Genomic DNA, 14966 nt, shown 5'->3' on the forward strand with positions numbered 1-14966 from the left:
AAAAGGCAGGATAGTTTGTTAATTTTTGAATAGTAAATTATGTTACCAATTAATAGTAGTATTGAACCACAATACTAGTAAATTAAATTTCCAATAACTAATTTGTATGAGAATATATATATATATTTTTGTTTTGTCGCCAACTCTACGTCCTAATAAATAACCAATTGATTGTTGGATAAAAAGAAAAAAAAAAACAAATTAAAATCCCATTTAAAATATCAGCTTGGACATGACTTAACCACCGAATGCGTGTCTGCGTTCCTGTCACGGCTGACATTCATCCGGCAGCGATCTTGCGCTGAACCTGACCTATACGCGCGTTCACACGCTGAGTGGACGTGGACTAAGCTGGTGGCCGAGGGGAGCAATCTCCGCCAGCCATGACATCCAATTCGCAGCACACCCATCTGGCAAAACTTGTAGAATGAATAGTGGCACGTGGATTTGTATTCAAATGTTTAAGACGCTACGATAGATCAAAATTTCACTGCTTTCCAAACCAACTCCACCCAAGGTTTAGGCTTCCCCGACAAATTCAAAATATGATGCGACGGATCGTTTTCAGTTACCTCCTATGTGTGACAGTCTACAGCGTAAACATGTTGGAACATTACCAACTGGGTAAAAACAATAAGCTGCGCGGCCTTGAAGATGACATGTACTACATTAAACCAAAGTGAACCATTGAATGGCAGCATTAACAGCTTATAAAGAATATATATGTGGTTTTAATGGGGAGGGATATTACTATACTTCGTTACGGTTCGTTTAAGACTGCTTTTCCTTGCGCCTGGCCTGCAGCACACTGCGCAGCATGTTGAAGGAACTCAGAACGGGCACCATGATGGGCAGGAAGAGGGGAATGTAGATGGCGTACTTCTGTTCGTCGGGAAAGTACAGCTGGGCCAGCAGACTGGCGTCGAAGAATCCCCGCTCCGAGGCCACAAAGGCCCGTTTGGCCAGCTCGGATGCTTCGGCCAGTCGGTGCTCCAGAAGGGCTGCCTTGGCGGACAAAATGTCCGCATAGGAATTCGTTATTGCGGCACCCACCTCGTCGTCTATCACAATGTAGCTGATTTGATCTAAACGAGAGAAGGAAGCGAATATTATAATTCGGTTTAAGATGGTTACGCTTATTACACTTCTCAAGCGGTACAAACTTAAAAAAAAAAACATTAACTTAATTTAATGTTTGATTTTAAATTTAGAGATGAGCTAAACGAGGGGCGGAAGCGAATATTATTATGCGGTTTAAGATGGCTATTAAACTTGCAAACTTGAAAAACATAAACTTAATTAAATGTTACTTTATTATCAGGCGGATATTTTACGGAACAGTTAATTTATAGGCATGAGACGGCCGAAGGTAAAATTCAAATATAAACGCCAAAGAAAATATATTACTTTTATAAACTAACAAAGATTGAGGTTTTTTATACCAATGCTAATTATGGTTAAATTTATATACAATTGCAGTTAAAATAACAGTTGTGGAACAATGTAAAGTGTTCAAAAACATTCCCAAAGGGATACTTTTCTTTTAATTAAACCTAATGAAAACTTTTAATAATTAATAAAGCTATTAAAATAAATAATTTCCTGTTATTATTGTATTAATTTAATGGATGAAAGACTCACCCAGAAGCTTGATAAGACTCTGGAGCGTGCTGCTGGCGGTGGCAATGTGACGGATGGCGCTGCGCCTGAGGTACGCCTCGTACTCCCAGCGACGTGGCTCCAGTTGCTCGATGTCCACCGCCTTTACGCCCTCCATCTGCAGTTCGCTGCTGATGTCCAAGAGCTTGTGCAGCTGGTCCAGCATCACCTGCATGTTGTCCGTCGTGCTGACGTGATAGGGCACTGGCTGCTGATCGTTGGCGGCAGCCAAACATACATGTTCCGGCGGATTGGCTATGATGAAGCCGCCCCAAGGCGGTGAAATAAAGGCATCCACGCCATTTCTGGTCAGCCGGTGATCCTTGTTGTTGTAGATGTGCAACGGAGCCGTGTGGCAGGGTGGGATATACACAACCAGGTTGATGGCTGGCTTGTCGGTGGTGCTGGCGCTCAGGTTCTGGGCAATCGTGGTCAGTAAATGGGGCAGGGCGGACTCCTGCAGGGCGTAGTGTCGCCCCAATTTGCTCTGGTCGCGCACCTGCTTGAGATCGGCCTCGATGGACACCCGGTACTTCCACTGCGATCGCACCGTATAGTTGGACACGCCCGACACCTGCGCCAACCAGGGCTCAATATAGGCTGTAATAAAATGGTAATGGGCATAAATAAGGTCGAGCATACTAAGATAATATTCAAAGCTAACTTTTCACAGCCATAGCAATGTTCCACTTGGCATTGGTAAGTCGAGGTTTCGGATTTAAAACCGAGACGATAACATCGTAGGCCGGTTGCGGCGCTTCCGACTTGGCTCCCATCCTCTCGTCTGTACTCAAAATTTGATTAACACGATACGTCTGCAGGATCTTAGCATTCAACAGCTGGGCAATCTTGTTGGAGGCTGAAAAAGATTAAATATCATCAAAAGGGTTTCTACCTAGAATAGAATTTATCTTAATAGCCCTTCGGAAAACTTTAATGTTGAGATTTTAAAAAGATAATAAAAACATTTTAGTTATTGTCATGCATCAGGTTTATTTAATACATATAAAACTTGTATTTCCCATACAAATATTTTTCTAATGTATAGTAGTTTATTTCTGTTTTTTCTAAATTATTTTTTTATATTTAAAAAAAAATATTTTTCAAATTGAAATTAAAGAATTTTCGAAAAAGAAAATGGGGCTATAAATAGTGCATTTAAATTCCAGTACTGTTTAAAACCAACAATAAAATATATTTAGCAACGAAAATGTAAAATATTAATATACACATATGTAGCTGTTATTTAGAAAAACAAACTATAAAAAAAAAAAAAATACAAATATTAAAATTTAACAAAAAAAAAAGAATTTTATTAATCTCCCCGACGGGGAATTGAACCCCGGTCTCCCGCGTGACAGGCGGGGATACTAACCACTATACTATCGAGGACCTTGAAAACAATAAATTAGTTAGCAATGCTTAGGCTTAATTTATAGAATATTAAATATAAAACGGCCATATACCAATTTACTTACTTGTGTCACTTCGCATAAGGGCCGATCGTTCAGTGGTCAGCAGCAGTTCCTCTTGCAGCTTGGGCCACTCGATAAACATAAAGTCGCCAACACTCTGGACATTCTCCTCCAGCAGCAGCTTCTCCAGAGCCGCCGGAGTATGAGCCTCCTGGGTCTTGGTAGTCGGCGACAGCTGCTTGAATTCCACACTCCATATTTCTGAAGATTAACACTACTCTTAAAATACAAAAATAAGTGACTGGAGAGGCAATTACCCACCGCTATCGCTGAAGGCACTCCGCAGTTCCGCGATGAGCAACTGACCACGACTGGGCTGCTGTGTGTAGATGGCCACCTGCACTGCCGTTTTGATGGGGATTTCACTCAGGCTCAGAATGGCCGACGAGGGCAAATTAACTCTGTGCAGAAAACAATTACGGATGATTAGGAAAACGCCGCCAGACATCGCTGACTCACCTATAAACAGTGGTGGTGCGCCACCACATAGGCACGCCAATTCCAATGATGACCACGATAAAGGCAACTGTGGCACCGATTCGGAACTTATCTGTAAAGTCAAGCAGAAAAGTCTGATTAGTTTCTGAATTCTGAGGGTACGGTGCAATTCTTGGCATTTTAGCACTACTAGCCTATTCAATGTTGTTTAAAATTAATAGTTTCTTTATAAAACTTAAAACATACATAGTTTACCAGGGTGATTTTAAACCAAACACTTTGTTTTCATGATTTGTATACGTTTTATTATGTAAATTAGTTTCTGTACAGTAGAACGGTATGAATGTTGATAGTCCTTGAGGAGTAATTGTGCGCATGCTGTAAACTAGAGTCACATTCTACTCCTTGTAGCTGCAGGAAATAACAAAAACAGGTCCCTTGTCCAGGGGCGTGTTGCGCGACACGTATTTGGTGAACTTGGTGGTGCCCTCGCACCGGTAGACTATATTAAGGGCGTTGTCCACGGGCGTAATGGTGAGCAGCACGGACTCATCCTCCTCCTCGCCATCGTATTCCGATCTCCTGCCATTTGCCGGTGCCTTCGCCGCCGGCAATTCGGAGTCGGGCGAGAGGTATGTGATCACTGCCGCCCCTTCCGCCGCATTCAGGTAGTAGACCAGGTCCAAAGTGTTCTCCTCGCTGGCCAGCCCGTCGCCCAGCACTGTGTAGTTGCCGTGTGACCAGCGCTGCAGCTCCACGCTGCACGTGGGCCTCTGGGCATCGGCGCCAGCCAAATCCAGATCGGTGAAATCCCGCAGCAAGTCGAACATGGCATGGCTGCGGAACAGCTGCAGCAGTTCGAGAATGGTGCCTCTGGCGGTTGTCAGATCCAGAACCTCGTAGTTGTGCGCATTGGCGGGTCCCTGTCTCCGCCACTTCAGTGTGTCCGAATCCGCCAGCAGCTGGGACCGGGCCAACTCGAACTTCTCCCGCTTGAAGAATTCGTACAGACAGATTTCCGAGTTCTCTTCGATCCGTTTTTGGATGCTGCGGCGTGTGGCGCTCTTCAAATATACGTTGTTCAGAAAAAGTCCCAGTGGCGGCTTATTGAGGCTATCCGGTTGCAGGTAGTTGAGGCGGGGAAAGGCGCGCATGGAGTCCGCGACGAAGGCCTCGTTTGTCTCGCCGTGAAACCAGCCATTGATCGTGAGTCGCGGGTAGTCGAATGTGGTCACCTCGCCCACCTGGTGGAAGGAGCGCGAGCCCACCTTGAAAAAGGCGAACTGGTTGTCCTGGGGGGCGATCTTCCGCTGCACTGGAAACTGGGGGAAGCACTGATCGTCGCTGCCGAAGATCTCCAGACAGCCGCCTTGCGACTCCGTCCACTCCTCCGCTCCTTCCCAGGGGGAAAGATAGTAGATGAAGGCCACCTGGCGGTCCTTCAGCAGGTCGTCGTGCACCAGCAAATAGTCTCCGCAGGTATACATGCTGCAGGAGGCGGACACGTAGTCCAGCTTGAGGTTTGTGACCTTCTCCAGCCAGGGACGTACTTGTTTGCGCAGCACCTGCAGGAAGTTCGTGAGCAGCGGGCATGTGGGCATGTTGGAGAGGTCGGAGCTCTGGTAGAATTCGTACAGGTCCATCTGCTTGCGCGACCACTGCACCTTCTGGATGATCTCGGCCACGAGCGCCTGGCTCTGGCCCTGTTCCAGCAGGCCGGGCAGCAGGCAGATCTGGAAGGGATCGGCAAAGACCTGTGCGCCGGTCTGGGCCTCCTTGCTTCCCTGGCTCGTCGTCCAGGCGGTCTGCAGCCACTTTGTGAGCTTTGGCTGCTGGTAGGCCTCGTTGAGGAGCACTTCCTTCGCCTCGGGAGTCGCACCCAGTCGCTGGAGCTTCCTGTGCGGTTCGCCCACCAGGTCATTGTTGTCCTGCTCCTCCTCCTTCTCCACTGCGTGGCCATCTGCAAGGGCAACATAGAGTGAATGGGTTGGCATTAAGCGGGGGCAAACAGAAGGGGCATACCTTAAACTTTAATTTGGCTGTTTCAAACGCACACCAGCACTCACACACGCGTTATCAAGGGTAAAAGGCACACGATACCCGATGTGCCGGCACATCTCGCATTTTCGTTTGGACTTAGGGCGGATTTCTCACTGTTTCCACTTACCTTCGTCCTTGTCTTTTCGCCTGGGCTTTATCGGACTGGAGCTCGTGGTTTCCATTGTTCTGTGAGTCAAATTTTTTGGGGAAAAACGTGAATCTCTGCCAGGGAAAATAAAAAATTTGGCTTGTGCAGCTAGAGATGTGCAGTGAAAAGTATCGTTTGAAGTCGTGCCAGTGCTGACAGTTTGGCTACTTTCACGCAGTATCGTCCGAAAGGGGATACCCCTTTTGCAACGCTAAATATATGTGCAATTTTCGGAAATTTCCATATCGAAAACCATCAATATTTTAACTTAATAAATTCAAATTAATTACATAACTAAGAAAAATCGAATTAGTAAATTTTGTATGATTTTATTTAAACAAAAAATTTTAAGTTATTTAATTCTATAATTGACGAAGCAAACTCCGTCAAGCCGAATTTTATATACCCTTGCAGCTATTGCAAAAATTGAACATTTTTTAAAACATCTAAATCTAAAACATTTTAAACATATGCGAACATGTTTAAAAACATTATAGCTATGATGATTTTCACTTCAATTATTCGATCCTTCGTAAGGCAGCTATATGATGTCGTTTTAAGATTTAAATAAAAATAAATAAATAAAATAAATCTGAACTATTAAGCCATTACTACCTAAAAATTTATGTTTTAATACTCAGATTTTTCCCATGGGAGCTCTATGATAAAGTAGTCCGATTTTGATCAAGTTTTAACCTTAATTTTAAAATAATAAACCATCACTAAATATCGAAGAACTTTAAAGAAATTATAAAACACCAAAGAAATAATATTTTTTCATTTATTTTCCCGATTGTTCTTATGGGAGCTAAATGATATAGTCGTCCGATCCGGAAGGTAAGGAAGTTTCATTAGAAATTTACGTGCCATACAAAAAAAATTTGCATAGTTTAAAATTTACAAGCTAGTCTAGCTTACTTAATATAAAGAACTAATATTTACAAAAATTCTCTTCGGTTGACATTTAATGCATATTCGTATAAAATTTATATGTACATTCCAGCAAACTTCCAATCAAAACGATTTGTGTGTCACTACCGGTTGCGAAAATATAAAAAAATCTTGCGCTCAATGGCAGGCAGTGTATTTTATATCGCTGACAGCACTAATGACTTGTGCCTGTTCGTGCCCGCCTTGCCAATTCACGCGGCCATCCCTAGGCAGAAAGTAACGAACAATTGCATGTTTTTCAACACTAGTCATAAGCTAGATTAGCTCCACGTAAATAAAGTTTTAAAGAATTTCGCGGAGGCAAACAGGTGAACGGTTTATTTTATGGCTGTAAGTCATATAGCTGAACGTGGACTTGGACATAACAGGTAGAAGCAAATTGAAAATATTATAAATATAAGTGAAGCGACGGACTACCATCAAATGACCTTGGAAGAGGCGGGGCAATCAGCCCACCGCCCTATTATCAACAAAAACACTTTCATGCTTTTCGCTGGAATGTTTATTTCGATTTGTGTAAATAAACAAGGGCTATAAAAGTGTGTGCTGGTGTGAGTGCGTGTGTGTAAGAGACAACAGCTGATTCCGCCATCTGATTTCTGGGGTTGGGGGTGGGGCTTCTGTAAATTCTTACGATGATCTCATTCTCTTGGAATCGGAGCAAAAGCAAAAATCTGCAACCTGGCATGTGTTTTTTCGCCCCGTTAGTTACCTAGTCTTGGAGGAGTCGGAGTCGGTGGCGGATGAGCAATGGGCAAGGATCAACATTTGCTGGAGGCATCCCGTGGGGGCGACATCAAGACGGTGGACAAACTGCTGGATCACCCGAGCAAGCGACATGGCCCCTTGTCCAGGTGAGTCATCAGATGTACCTGTATAAATACACTCTTAAACACCCCAATATATTCCAGCTTTCGGCGCAGCCCCAGCATAAACTGTCAGGACATGAATGGCTACACCTCTCTGCACCATGCCTGCCTAAATGGCCATGGGGACATTGTGCGACTACTCCTCGCCCACCATGCCCTGCTGGATGTCCCCGATATTCGCGGATCCACGCCCCTTTTTCTGGCCGCCTGGGCGGGGCACCAGGACATTGTCAAGATGCTGCTGATGCACACGCCCACGGGCGCGAATCCCAATGCCCAAACCATCGAAAACGAGACACCGTTGCATTCGGGTGCCCAGCATGGACACAATGCCGTGGTAGCCATCCTGCTGTCCTACGGTGCAGATCCCGCCATACGCAACAATAGCTTTCAAACGGCCCTGGACTTGGCCGCCCAATTTGGCCGCCTGCAAGTGGTTCAAACTCTGCTACGCGTTTGTCCTGACCTCATATTGCCTTACAAACGTTTGGGGTCGGACGACGAGGAAGAGGAGCTTCTGGGCTGCTTGCCAATTAAACACATATTCACGCACACCTGTTTGCATCTGGCCAGTCGAAACGGCCACAAGAAGGTAGTAGAAACGCTGCTCGCCGCCGGCGTCGATGTTAACATACTCACCCACGCGGGAAGTGCCCTCCACGAGGCGGCCCTCTGTGGTAAAAAGTCCGTGGTGGTCACTCTGCTCCGGGCCGGAATCTATGTGCATGCCACTGATGGCAACGGACGCACCGCCCTGGACATACTCTCCGATTATCCGCCGCATGTGACCTACGACATTGTGGCCGCCATCAATGGTGCGTATGAGTGATTTTCCTGGGAAAAATATTCAATTCCTTATATTTTTTTTGTATCTGTAGAACATTTTACCAGTTTATTAAGTTCGTGCAATAGTAAAACACTGGTCAGTCCAAGAATAGTAAACAATTTACACTCACATTCTATTTTTTAAACATTTTATAATTTATAAGCGAATAAATATAATAACAAATCCCAACAGTCCCACTTTTGAATACATTCATATTCCAATACTTAAACTTTTTTATTAGTTATCTTTATTCACAACTATATAAACTTTAAGTAACTTGCACGGTAAGAATTTGCACAATATAAATTTTAAGTAACTAAATATTGTTCTGAATAAAGATATTTATTTAAAAATAAACGCTTATTTAATTGAACTATGCAACAATTTTAATTAATTTTCCGTTTCTGGTCAAATAAAATTTATTTAAATAAAATAAATTTATAAATGCTTAGTACTTTTCTTAAGCTAGAAATAAGTAAGTGAATAACTCAATTTCTTCTTAAAAAAAGGGCCATCGACTTCGTTCTTTATACAGAAAAATATACAGTTTTAGTTACTTTATTAACTCTTTTGTTTAAATTATTTAACAAGTTTATCTTATTTTCGCGTTTGATTAAACAAAAACATAAATGTTAAAAATTAAAGCTATGCAGTTAGTAACCGATAAAGTGAGGGCAAAGACCTAAATCCCTCTTAATTACGGAGGAAGACAAACTTATTGAAAAGTTTACCCCAATTTAGCAAAAATGACTCGAGTTCTAATGGTGTTTTTTAACTTCCACCTCCCACGATCTCTTGCAGAGTTCACCCAGGCGGCAAGGGAACGGCAGAAGCCAGTTGCTGTGGAAAACGGCACACAGTCGCTACCCAAGCGGCTGTTCGAGAAGAACTCGCAGCGCCAGAAGCTACCGCCAAGGCAGAGGAAGTAAGCCCAGTCACTCTGCGACACTGAGAAACACACCCACATCTTTGCTGACCCTAATTAACTTAGCCCGCAGCTCATATCATTCGGAAAGCGCACTCATCCCAACCACTCGCACTCGAACAACCCACCCTCATGTCCACGCCCACTAGCCCTAGCACTCATCAGAATCAGCTTCGGAATCGAATTCGGTTGTGCGTCTCTTCAACTAACTGGTCTGGTCTCGTTTGGTCTCTCTTTCATAACCACCACCACCACCCACTCACCCCTCGCCAAGTAGAAAGCAACATGATCACCCAGTCAACAACGGACTTTCGCACTCTTTAAGCTCGCTGGACGTTTTCGCCAAGGCGCCAGAGAACTACCTGCAGATGAAGCCGATTGTGCAGCAAAAGTCCTGCGATGAATTAAACGCCACGGATCTGTGGGCCAACTACAAGCCGGTGTACAAGCAGCACATCCTTCCCAGCTTTCGCACTTGCAGCGACTTCTCCAACGAATCGGTTCCATCGAGGTCGTACGAGTACATTAATTTGGTGAAGAACGGATCCACCAGCGACGAGAACTCCGCCAGCACCAGTAGCAACTGTACGTAAAACCGTTTTTAAGTACCTTCACAAGTACACCAATTCTTTAGTTCTAGTTGATTATATTAAAGCTATTGAAATCCCGGAAAAGCTTGACTTATTAGAGACTAACATAATGTTTCATTTTTAATTTTGAAGAAAGTAACCCAGTTCATGAATTACTGCTTACAATGTGTGAGATATTTAAGCTAATAGGAATTGCGAAAGAGTTTTCCTTATTTAAAAATAATCAAATAAACATATGTTTTCTGTTACCATTTGCAGCTGCGGTGCGTCAACAAGCGGTGGCTTCGTATGTGGAGATGACGTTGCCATCGCCACCGGTTCCCAAACCACGCACTCGAATAAACGGCGAATACAACGACTATGCGAATCTGGTGCCCATAGACGAAGGCAGCTGTGTGGCAGCTGTGCCTGTGGATAATAACAATAACAGCAATGGTAATGCCAACGGCATTGGCAAGAAATTGCGATCGGTTCGCCATTCGCCCACGCCGGATTATCCGCCACCCACGGTCACGGAGGCGGAGCACACGATCTTCAACTTCATTCGGCCGGTGACGCTGCGCAAGAACAGCTTTCTAGAAACGGGGGAATCCCAGCGGACCACCACCACCTCGGTGAACTCTGACCAGGTGGAGGAGTACGTGGCCGACAACCCTTTCGCTGGACTGTTTAAGGGATCCACTCTGAACTTGTCCGCTGATGCGGTAGATGGTAAGGTTTCGATGCCCATAGATCGGGAGTTTCTCCGATCGCCCAGCATGGTGAGATCGGCACACGCACAAAATCACCGACGCAGCCTGTCCAGGCAGCGATTCTCCGCATTGGGAGAGGACTTCAGTGCCTCTCGAGTTTGGGCCGAGATCGATACGATATTCGAGAACATCGGCAACGAAGTGTCCACAGTGGAGCAGAAAGAAGTCGATGAGGTGTTAGATGACCCACCAACCCGGTCCTTGGAGGACTCCCGCCAATCGTTGTACATTAGAGATCCGGCGGAGCTGCTATTGGGCAGAAAACAGAGCTCCACCTCCAATTGGTGCCACTCTCCATACAAACTGATCCATGGAGAAATACGATATTCCCTGTTTGTGAGTATGCTTTCACAAATTTTGTTTAATTTAATACCTATACGAAAACTGGTGGTCTATAAATGAATAGCTAAAAGTAGGTTTAGACGAGAACAAAGTAAGCTTCACACAAATAGAGTTATTTATTGATTACAATTAAATTACTATAGTATAACCCACTTATTTGTATCAGTATCTCGGCTCGACGGTAATACGAAAGCTGCAAGGCACCCTGTCAACTCGGAAATCCATTCAGAAACTAAAGATTGATGAGAACATGAAGTCGGCGGCGAGTGTAAGTGATTTCAGTTTGCTGGAGAACTGCACCACGTCCACAAAGTATCTAAAGGCTGCCAATCTCCAGACGCGTCTCAATGTGGACATTGCCGTTTCCTGCATCGGCGTTAAGTTCATAGATCACGAGAAAAAGGTTGGTATATACATGGGTAGCTTTTTATACAAGTTCATCAACATTTCTGTTTTATAGACTGCCATTTGTTGCCATGATATTGAGAATATTAATTGCGTTTGCCAGGATTCGGAGGATTTGCGCTACTTTGCCTACATAACCAAAGAGCAGGATCTGCACTATTGCCACGTCTTTATGGTGGATAGCTTGGTTTGTAATTTATTGATTAGTTAAACCAATCGTGGGGTAATGAATCTTAATTCCTTTTAAACAGGAGCTGGCCAAGGAAATCATTCTGACACTGGGACAGGCCTTTGAGGTTGCCTATCAACTAGCTTTGAGCAGACAGGGAACGCCCCTGAACTAGGAGTGCTAAGCCATGAAAGTGCCAAAAGTGTTTACTATTTATTTTATTGCATTTCACATGTAAATGTATTTTTCATTTGCTAGTCGTTGATGCCATTTTGATGCTGGCTTTGCTTCAAATAAGGCAGCTCACATGTTAAGTATTTTGAGTTTTTTTAAATAAATTTATTACATATTTGTATTGCTTCTTAAAGAATACCTGATTTTTATATACCTTCTAGATCAAATTCAAATTGATAAAGAGGAGTTCCCAAAAAAAAAATGAAAAAGTGATAAGCGGCCCTATTTAAACGGAAATCGTTACAGTTCTGAAATTTTACAGCACTGACATTTTTTTGGTATTTCCTATTAAGTATTTTGAAAAGATCATAGTTTTAGTATATTTGCTGGGCGCCATTGTATTTTTTAAGGATTTAACAGCGGTCACACTCAGCTTCAAAAAAAACGTACAGATCAAAAGAGAATATCACTGGCATTTTTCGTCTATTTTATAGAAAAAACGAAGTAAACAGCTGCAAATGGACTCGAATATTGGTAAAAACAAAGTGTAGCGTAAATATTTGCTGGTGTACATCATGTTAACCATCAATTTGACCAGATAATCCGGCAAGCGATGTTGGCGTCTTGGCGCCGAATGAGTTGGAAAATGAGGACGCCAATCGGAATTCACAAGTTCCAGTCGCTGCGGGCACACCAGTGGCCAGGAAAACACGACGAGCGGTACCCAGAAGGATGAACACCACCTCCGAGAATGAATCTCCTTTTCATTCTGATGCTCCAAAAACGCCAGGTATTCCAGGTAATCTTGGCCCAGCCCCCGAAACCCCGCGACGCAGCTGCCGGAAAAGTGTGCGTCCCACAATAGACTACGATGACATTATAGTGGGATCCGCCAGGAAGATTATAGCCGAACCCCCTCTAGCCGAAGCTGAGGACGAGATGCCCTCCACCCAAAAGTGGACAGCTGCAGAGGTGGGCAGGAATTCGAGAAAGCGCAGCCGCAAGTCCAAGCGCGTGACCACAAAGAAGCAGAAAACAGAGCAGGACGTTCCAAAAGTTAGCATAGAGGAAGATCAGGAGCTTCCAGAAGTTGATATGAATGAAGAGCAGCAAAAAGAGAACCAAGTTTTAGAGGAAAAAATAAAAGATAACCAGAAAACAGAGCTGGAGACTCCACGGGATCAGGTGGAAAGTCCACAGGCTCAGGATAAAACTCTAAATGTTAAAACAGACGATATAAAAGAAGTGGAGATGGAGAAACCCCAATTAAAGAGAAAATCCTCTAGGGCATCTAAAAAAAAAGCTCAACCCAAGGAGAAAAACCCATCCAAATTTAAACCTGTAATTGCTGAAGCCGATATAGATGAACTGGGCTTGTGCCCACTAGATACTGATGGCCAGGAAGAGGGTGATATAAGAGCTTTACAATGTATATACAAGGTAATTCAAAATGAAAACAGCCGAAACGATGATCAAAAAGTCGCAGAAAATGCTGAAATTTTCCAGGAACCAGCTGTACAGGATAGGGATTTAGAAATGGCAGTTAGTGCCAACGATTACATTACTCAATCAGCCCAAGAAGCTGAAGAAGTTGATGAGCAAACCATTCCAGAAGAAGAAATGCCTTCACTACTCGTTGAAAATGATGATCTTGATGAACCAGAGAAGTCACCGCTCAACACCACGTTCGATGCAGACAAGAAAAATAATTTGGATGCAAGTGTTATCCTGGTTGTCAATCCCGACATGCAGCCACTAGATATCGATGCAAGTGTTATCCTTGTGGAAAGTCCCGATAAGCAGCCAAGTGTTTCCGTTCCGATACTTGAAATTACTGAACAGAAGCCCGCGATTAAAGTAGTTCTTACCACTGAAAATGATCAGAACCGAACCCTTTTAGATCTAGCTTCACCGAAACCCAAAATATCGAAGGGCTTTCGATTCCCCACGCCTTATAAGACAAAACCGTTGCTTAAGTTTACGGATAGTTCTACAAAATTTGACCAAACATTTAGAGGTCTCGATAAGGTGGAAGACCAGAAGTATGAACGCAAACGTTCCAAGTCGTCCAGTGATTGGAATGAAACAATGTCGCGCACTGTAACCTTTCAGAGTCCCGTTGAGATTGCCAATCTCGAGGAAATTGATGAGCGCTGGAAGGGACTTCAGAAAAATAGTGAGCTATACATTGGTCAAAGCAATCCATAGTTCTTTCTCAACTCATACTTTCAGATGTTAATCAACGAAGTAGGCGCTCAAAGTCGTTGGATGAGAGTCGCTGCAAAATGAGCAGGATTCCGAAGCCCAGCAGAGGTACATCATTCAATACAGAAAGAATCACAGTAATTCAACTTGTTTTTCCAGCAGGAATTATACCGGTGACCAGAACCATTACACCCAGCAAAGTCAACAATAAACGCACCAAGATGCCCAATTTTGCGGCCATGCACGAGAAGCAGTTCGCCAAGATGGAGAGCCTACTGGAACATGTCGAACGAAAGGCGGAACGCGCCAAGGTGCTGACCAATTCAGTGCTAAAGCAACTACCAGGATCGACGGCCAAGAAACAACAACAGAATCTCGCTTCTGTAGAAGATCGCCCTCGTCCAAAGGCGCAGAAAAAGATCGACATGACCGCCAATCGAGCCGTAATAATGGAAGTTCCCGCCGAAAAGCTTAACTCAAGCCGTTTGCCCTTAAAGACTACCGCGCCCGCCCTCAATGCAGCCCCAAAACCAGCTTTTAATCTGTCCACCTCCACGCTGAAGACATTCAATGCCACGTTTACCAACTATCCGGCGGAATCCCATGATAACAAGCTGGCGGAGCGACGCCAGCGACGCATTGAAATGTTTAAGGGCAGAAACACAACGAAGGCCCAAAACAAAAAGGGAGAGTTCATCAGAGGAGTGCGCCTGAATCGACGTTTCGAGCTCCAGATGCAACACCGTCGACACTTGGAGGAGTAATATTTTCTTACGTTTTATCTCATACACATACATATTTGTGTCAGTTTAGTCAGGAAAAAAAAAGAAGACCATATTCCTGCTGGATCCAATATATTTGTTTTCCTTTGTCACATTTGGTATTAAAAATAAAATTCACTTAATCCTTTATTTATTTGGGATACAACAAATTTTTGCGTACATTTACGTTGCAATTATAATCAATGGAAAGTGGTGCAGTTTTTTCCAATCTCTACC

General features: G+C 43.9%; 3 protein-coding genes and 1 non-coding gene across 9 annotated transcripts; 2 read left to right on the plus strand and 2 right to left on the minus strand.

The window, feature by feature from the left end:
• Positions 1–27: 27 nt before the first annotated feature.
• Positions 28–5891, minus strand: LOC128266459 (prolyl 3-hydroxylase sudestada1). Of its 2 annotated transcripts, XM_053003003.1 has the most exons (7): positions 5740–5809; positions 3594–3684; positions 3396–3535; positions 3138–3335; positions 2324–2518; positions 1642–2259; positions 28–1085 (listed from the first exon to the last, which is right to left on the minus strand). In XM_053003003.1, exons 1-7 carry the CDS (start codon positions 5792–5794, stop codon positions 772–774), a joined length of 1611 nt encoding a protein of 536 aa, XP_052858963.1. In that variant the 5' UTR covers positions 5795–5809; the 3' UTR covers positions 28–771. The 2 variants fall into 2 exon arrangements, with proteins under 2 accessions (XP_052858963.1, XP_052858962.1); XM_053003002.1 differs by lacking the exons at positions 28–1085; positions 1642–2259; positions 2324–2518; ... (1 more) ...; positions 3396–3535; positions 3594–3684 and adding an exon at positions 3857–5532 and having other exon boundaries at positions 5740–5891.
• On the minus strand, positions 2980–3051 carry Trnad-guc (transfer RNA aspartic acid (anticodon GUC)). The gene has a single exon. It is a non-coding gene; the product is annotated as a tRNA-Asp (tRNA).
• Positions 5892–6918: 1027 nt separating the features above from the next.
• LOC128266448 (ankyrin repeat and sterile alpha motif domain-containing protein 1B) lies at positions 6919–11903 on the plus strand. Of its 4 annotated transcripts, none has more exons than XM_053002984.1 (9): positions 6919–7079; positions 7420–7565; positions 7623–8395; positions 9208–9331; positions 9606–9916; positions 10180–11009; positions 11182–11418; positions 11476–11607; positions 11672–11903. In XM_053002984.1, the coding sequence occupies exons 2-9, from the start codon at positions 7462–7464 to the stop codon at positions 11762–11764; spliced, it is 2604 nt and encodes an 867-aa protein (XP_052858944.1). In that variant the 5' UTR covers positions 6919–7079; positions 7420–7461; the 3' UTR covers positions 11765–11903. The 4 variants fall into 4 exon arrangements, with proteins under 4 accessions (XP_052858944.1, XP_052858946.1, XP_052858947.1 ...); XM_053002986.1 differs by having other exon boundaries at positions 9609–9916; XM_053002987.1 differs by having other exon boundaries at positions 9657–9916.
• A 242-nt stretch (positions 11904–12145) lies between these two features.
• On the plus strand, positions 12146–14844 carry LOC128266453 (uncharacterized). Of its 2 annotated transcripts, none has more exons than XM_053002995.1 (4): positions 12146–12297; positions 12362–13939; positions 13996–14076; positions 14128–14844. In XM_053002995.1, the coding sequence occupies exons 1-4, from the start codon at positions 12282–12284 to the stop codon at positions 14730–14732; spliced, it is 2280 nt and encodes a 759-aa protein (XP_052858955.1). In that variant the 5' UTR covers positions 12146–12281; the 3' UTR covers positions 14733–14844. The 2 variants fall into 2 exon arrangements, with proteins under 2 accessions (XP_052858955.1, XP_052858956.1); XM_053002996.1 differs by having other exon boundaries at positions 14131–14842.
• Positions 14845–14966: the final 122 nt, after the last annotated feature.

The sequence above is a fragment of the Drosophila gunungcola genome, chromosome 3R (assembly GCF_025200985.1).
Source record: "Drosophila gunungcola strain Sukarami chromosome 3R, Dgunungcola_SK_2, whole genome shotgun sequence".
NCBI classification, from domain to species: Eukaryota; Metazoa; Arthropoda; class Insecta; order Diptera; family Drosophilidae; genus Drosophila; species Drosophila gunungcola.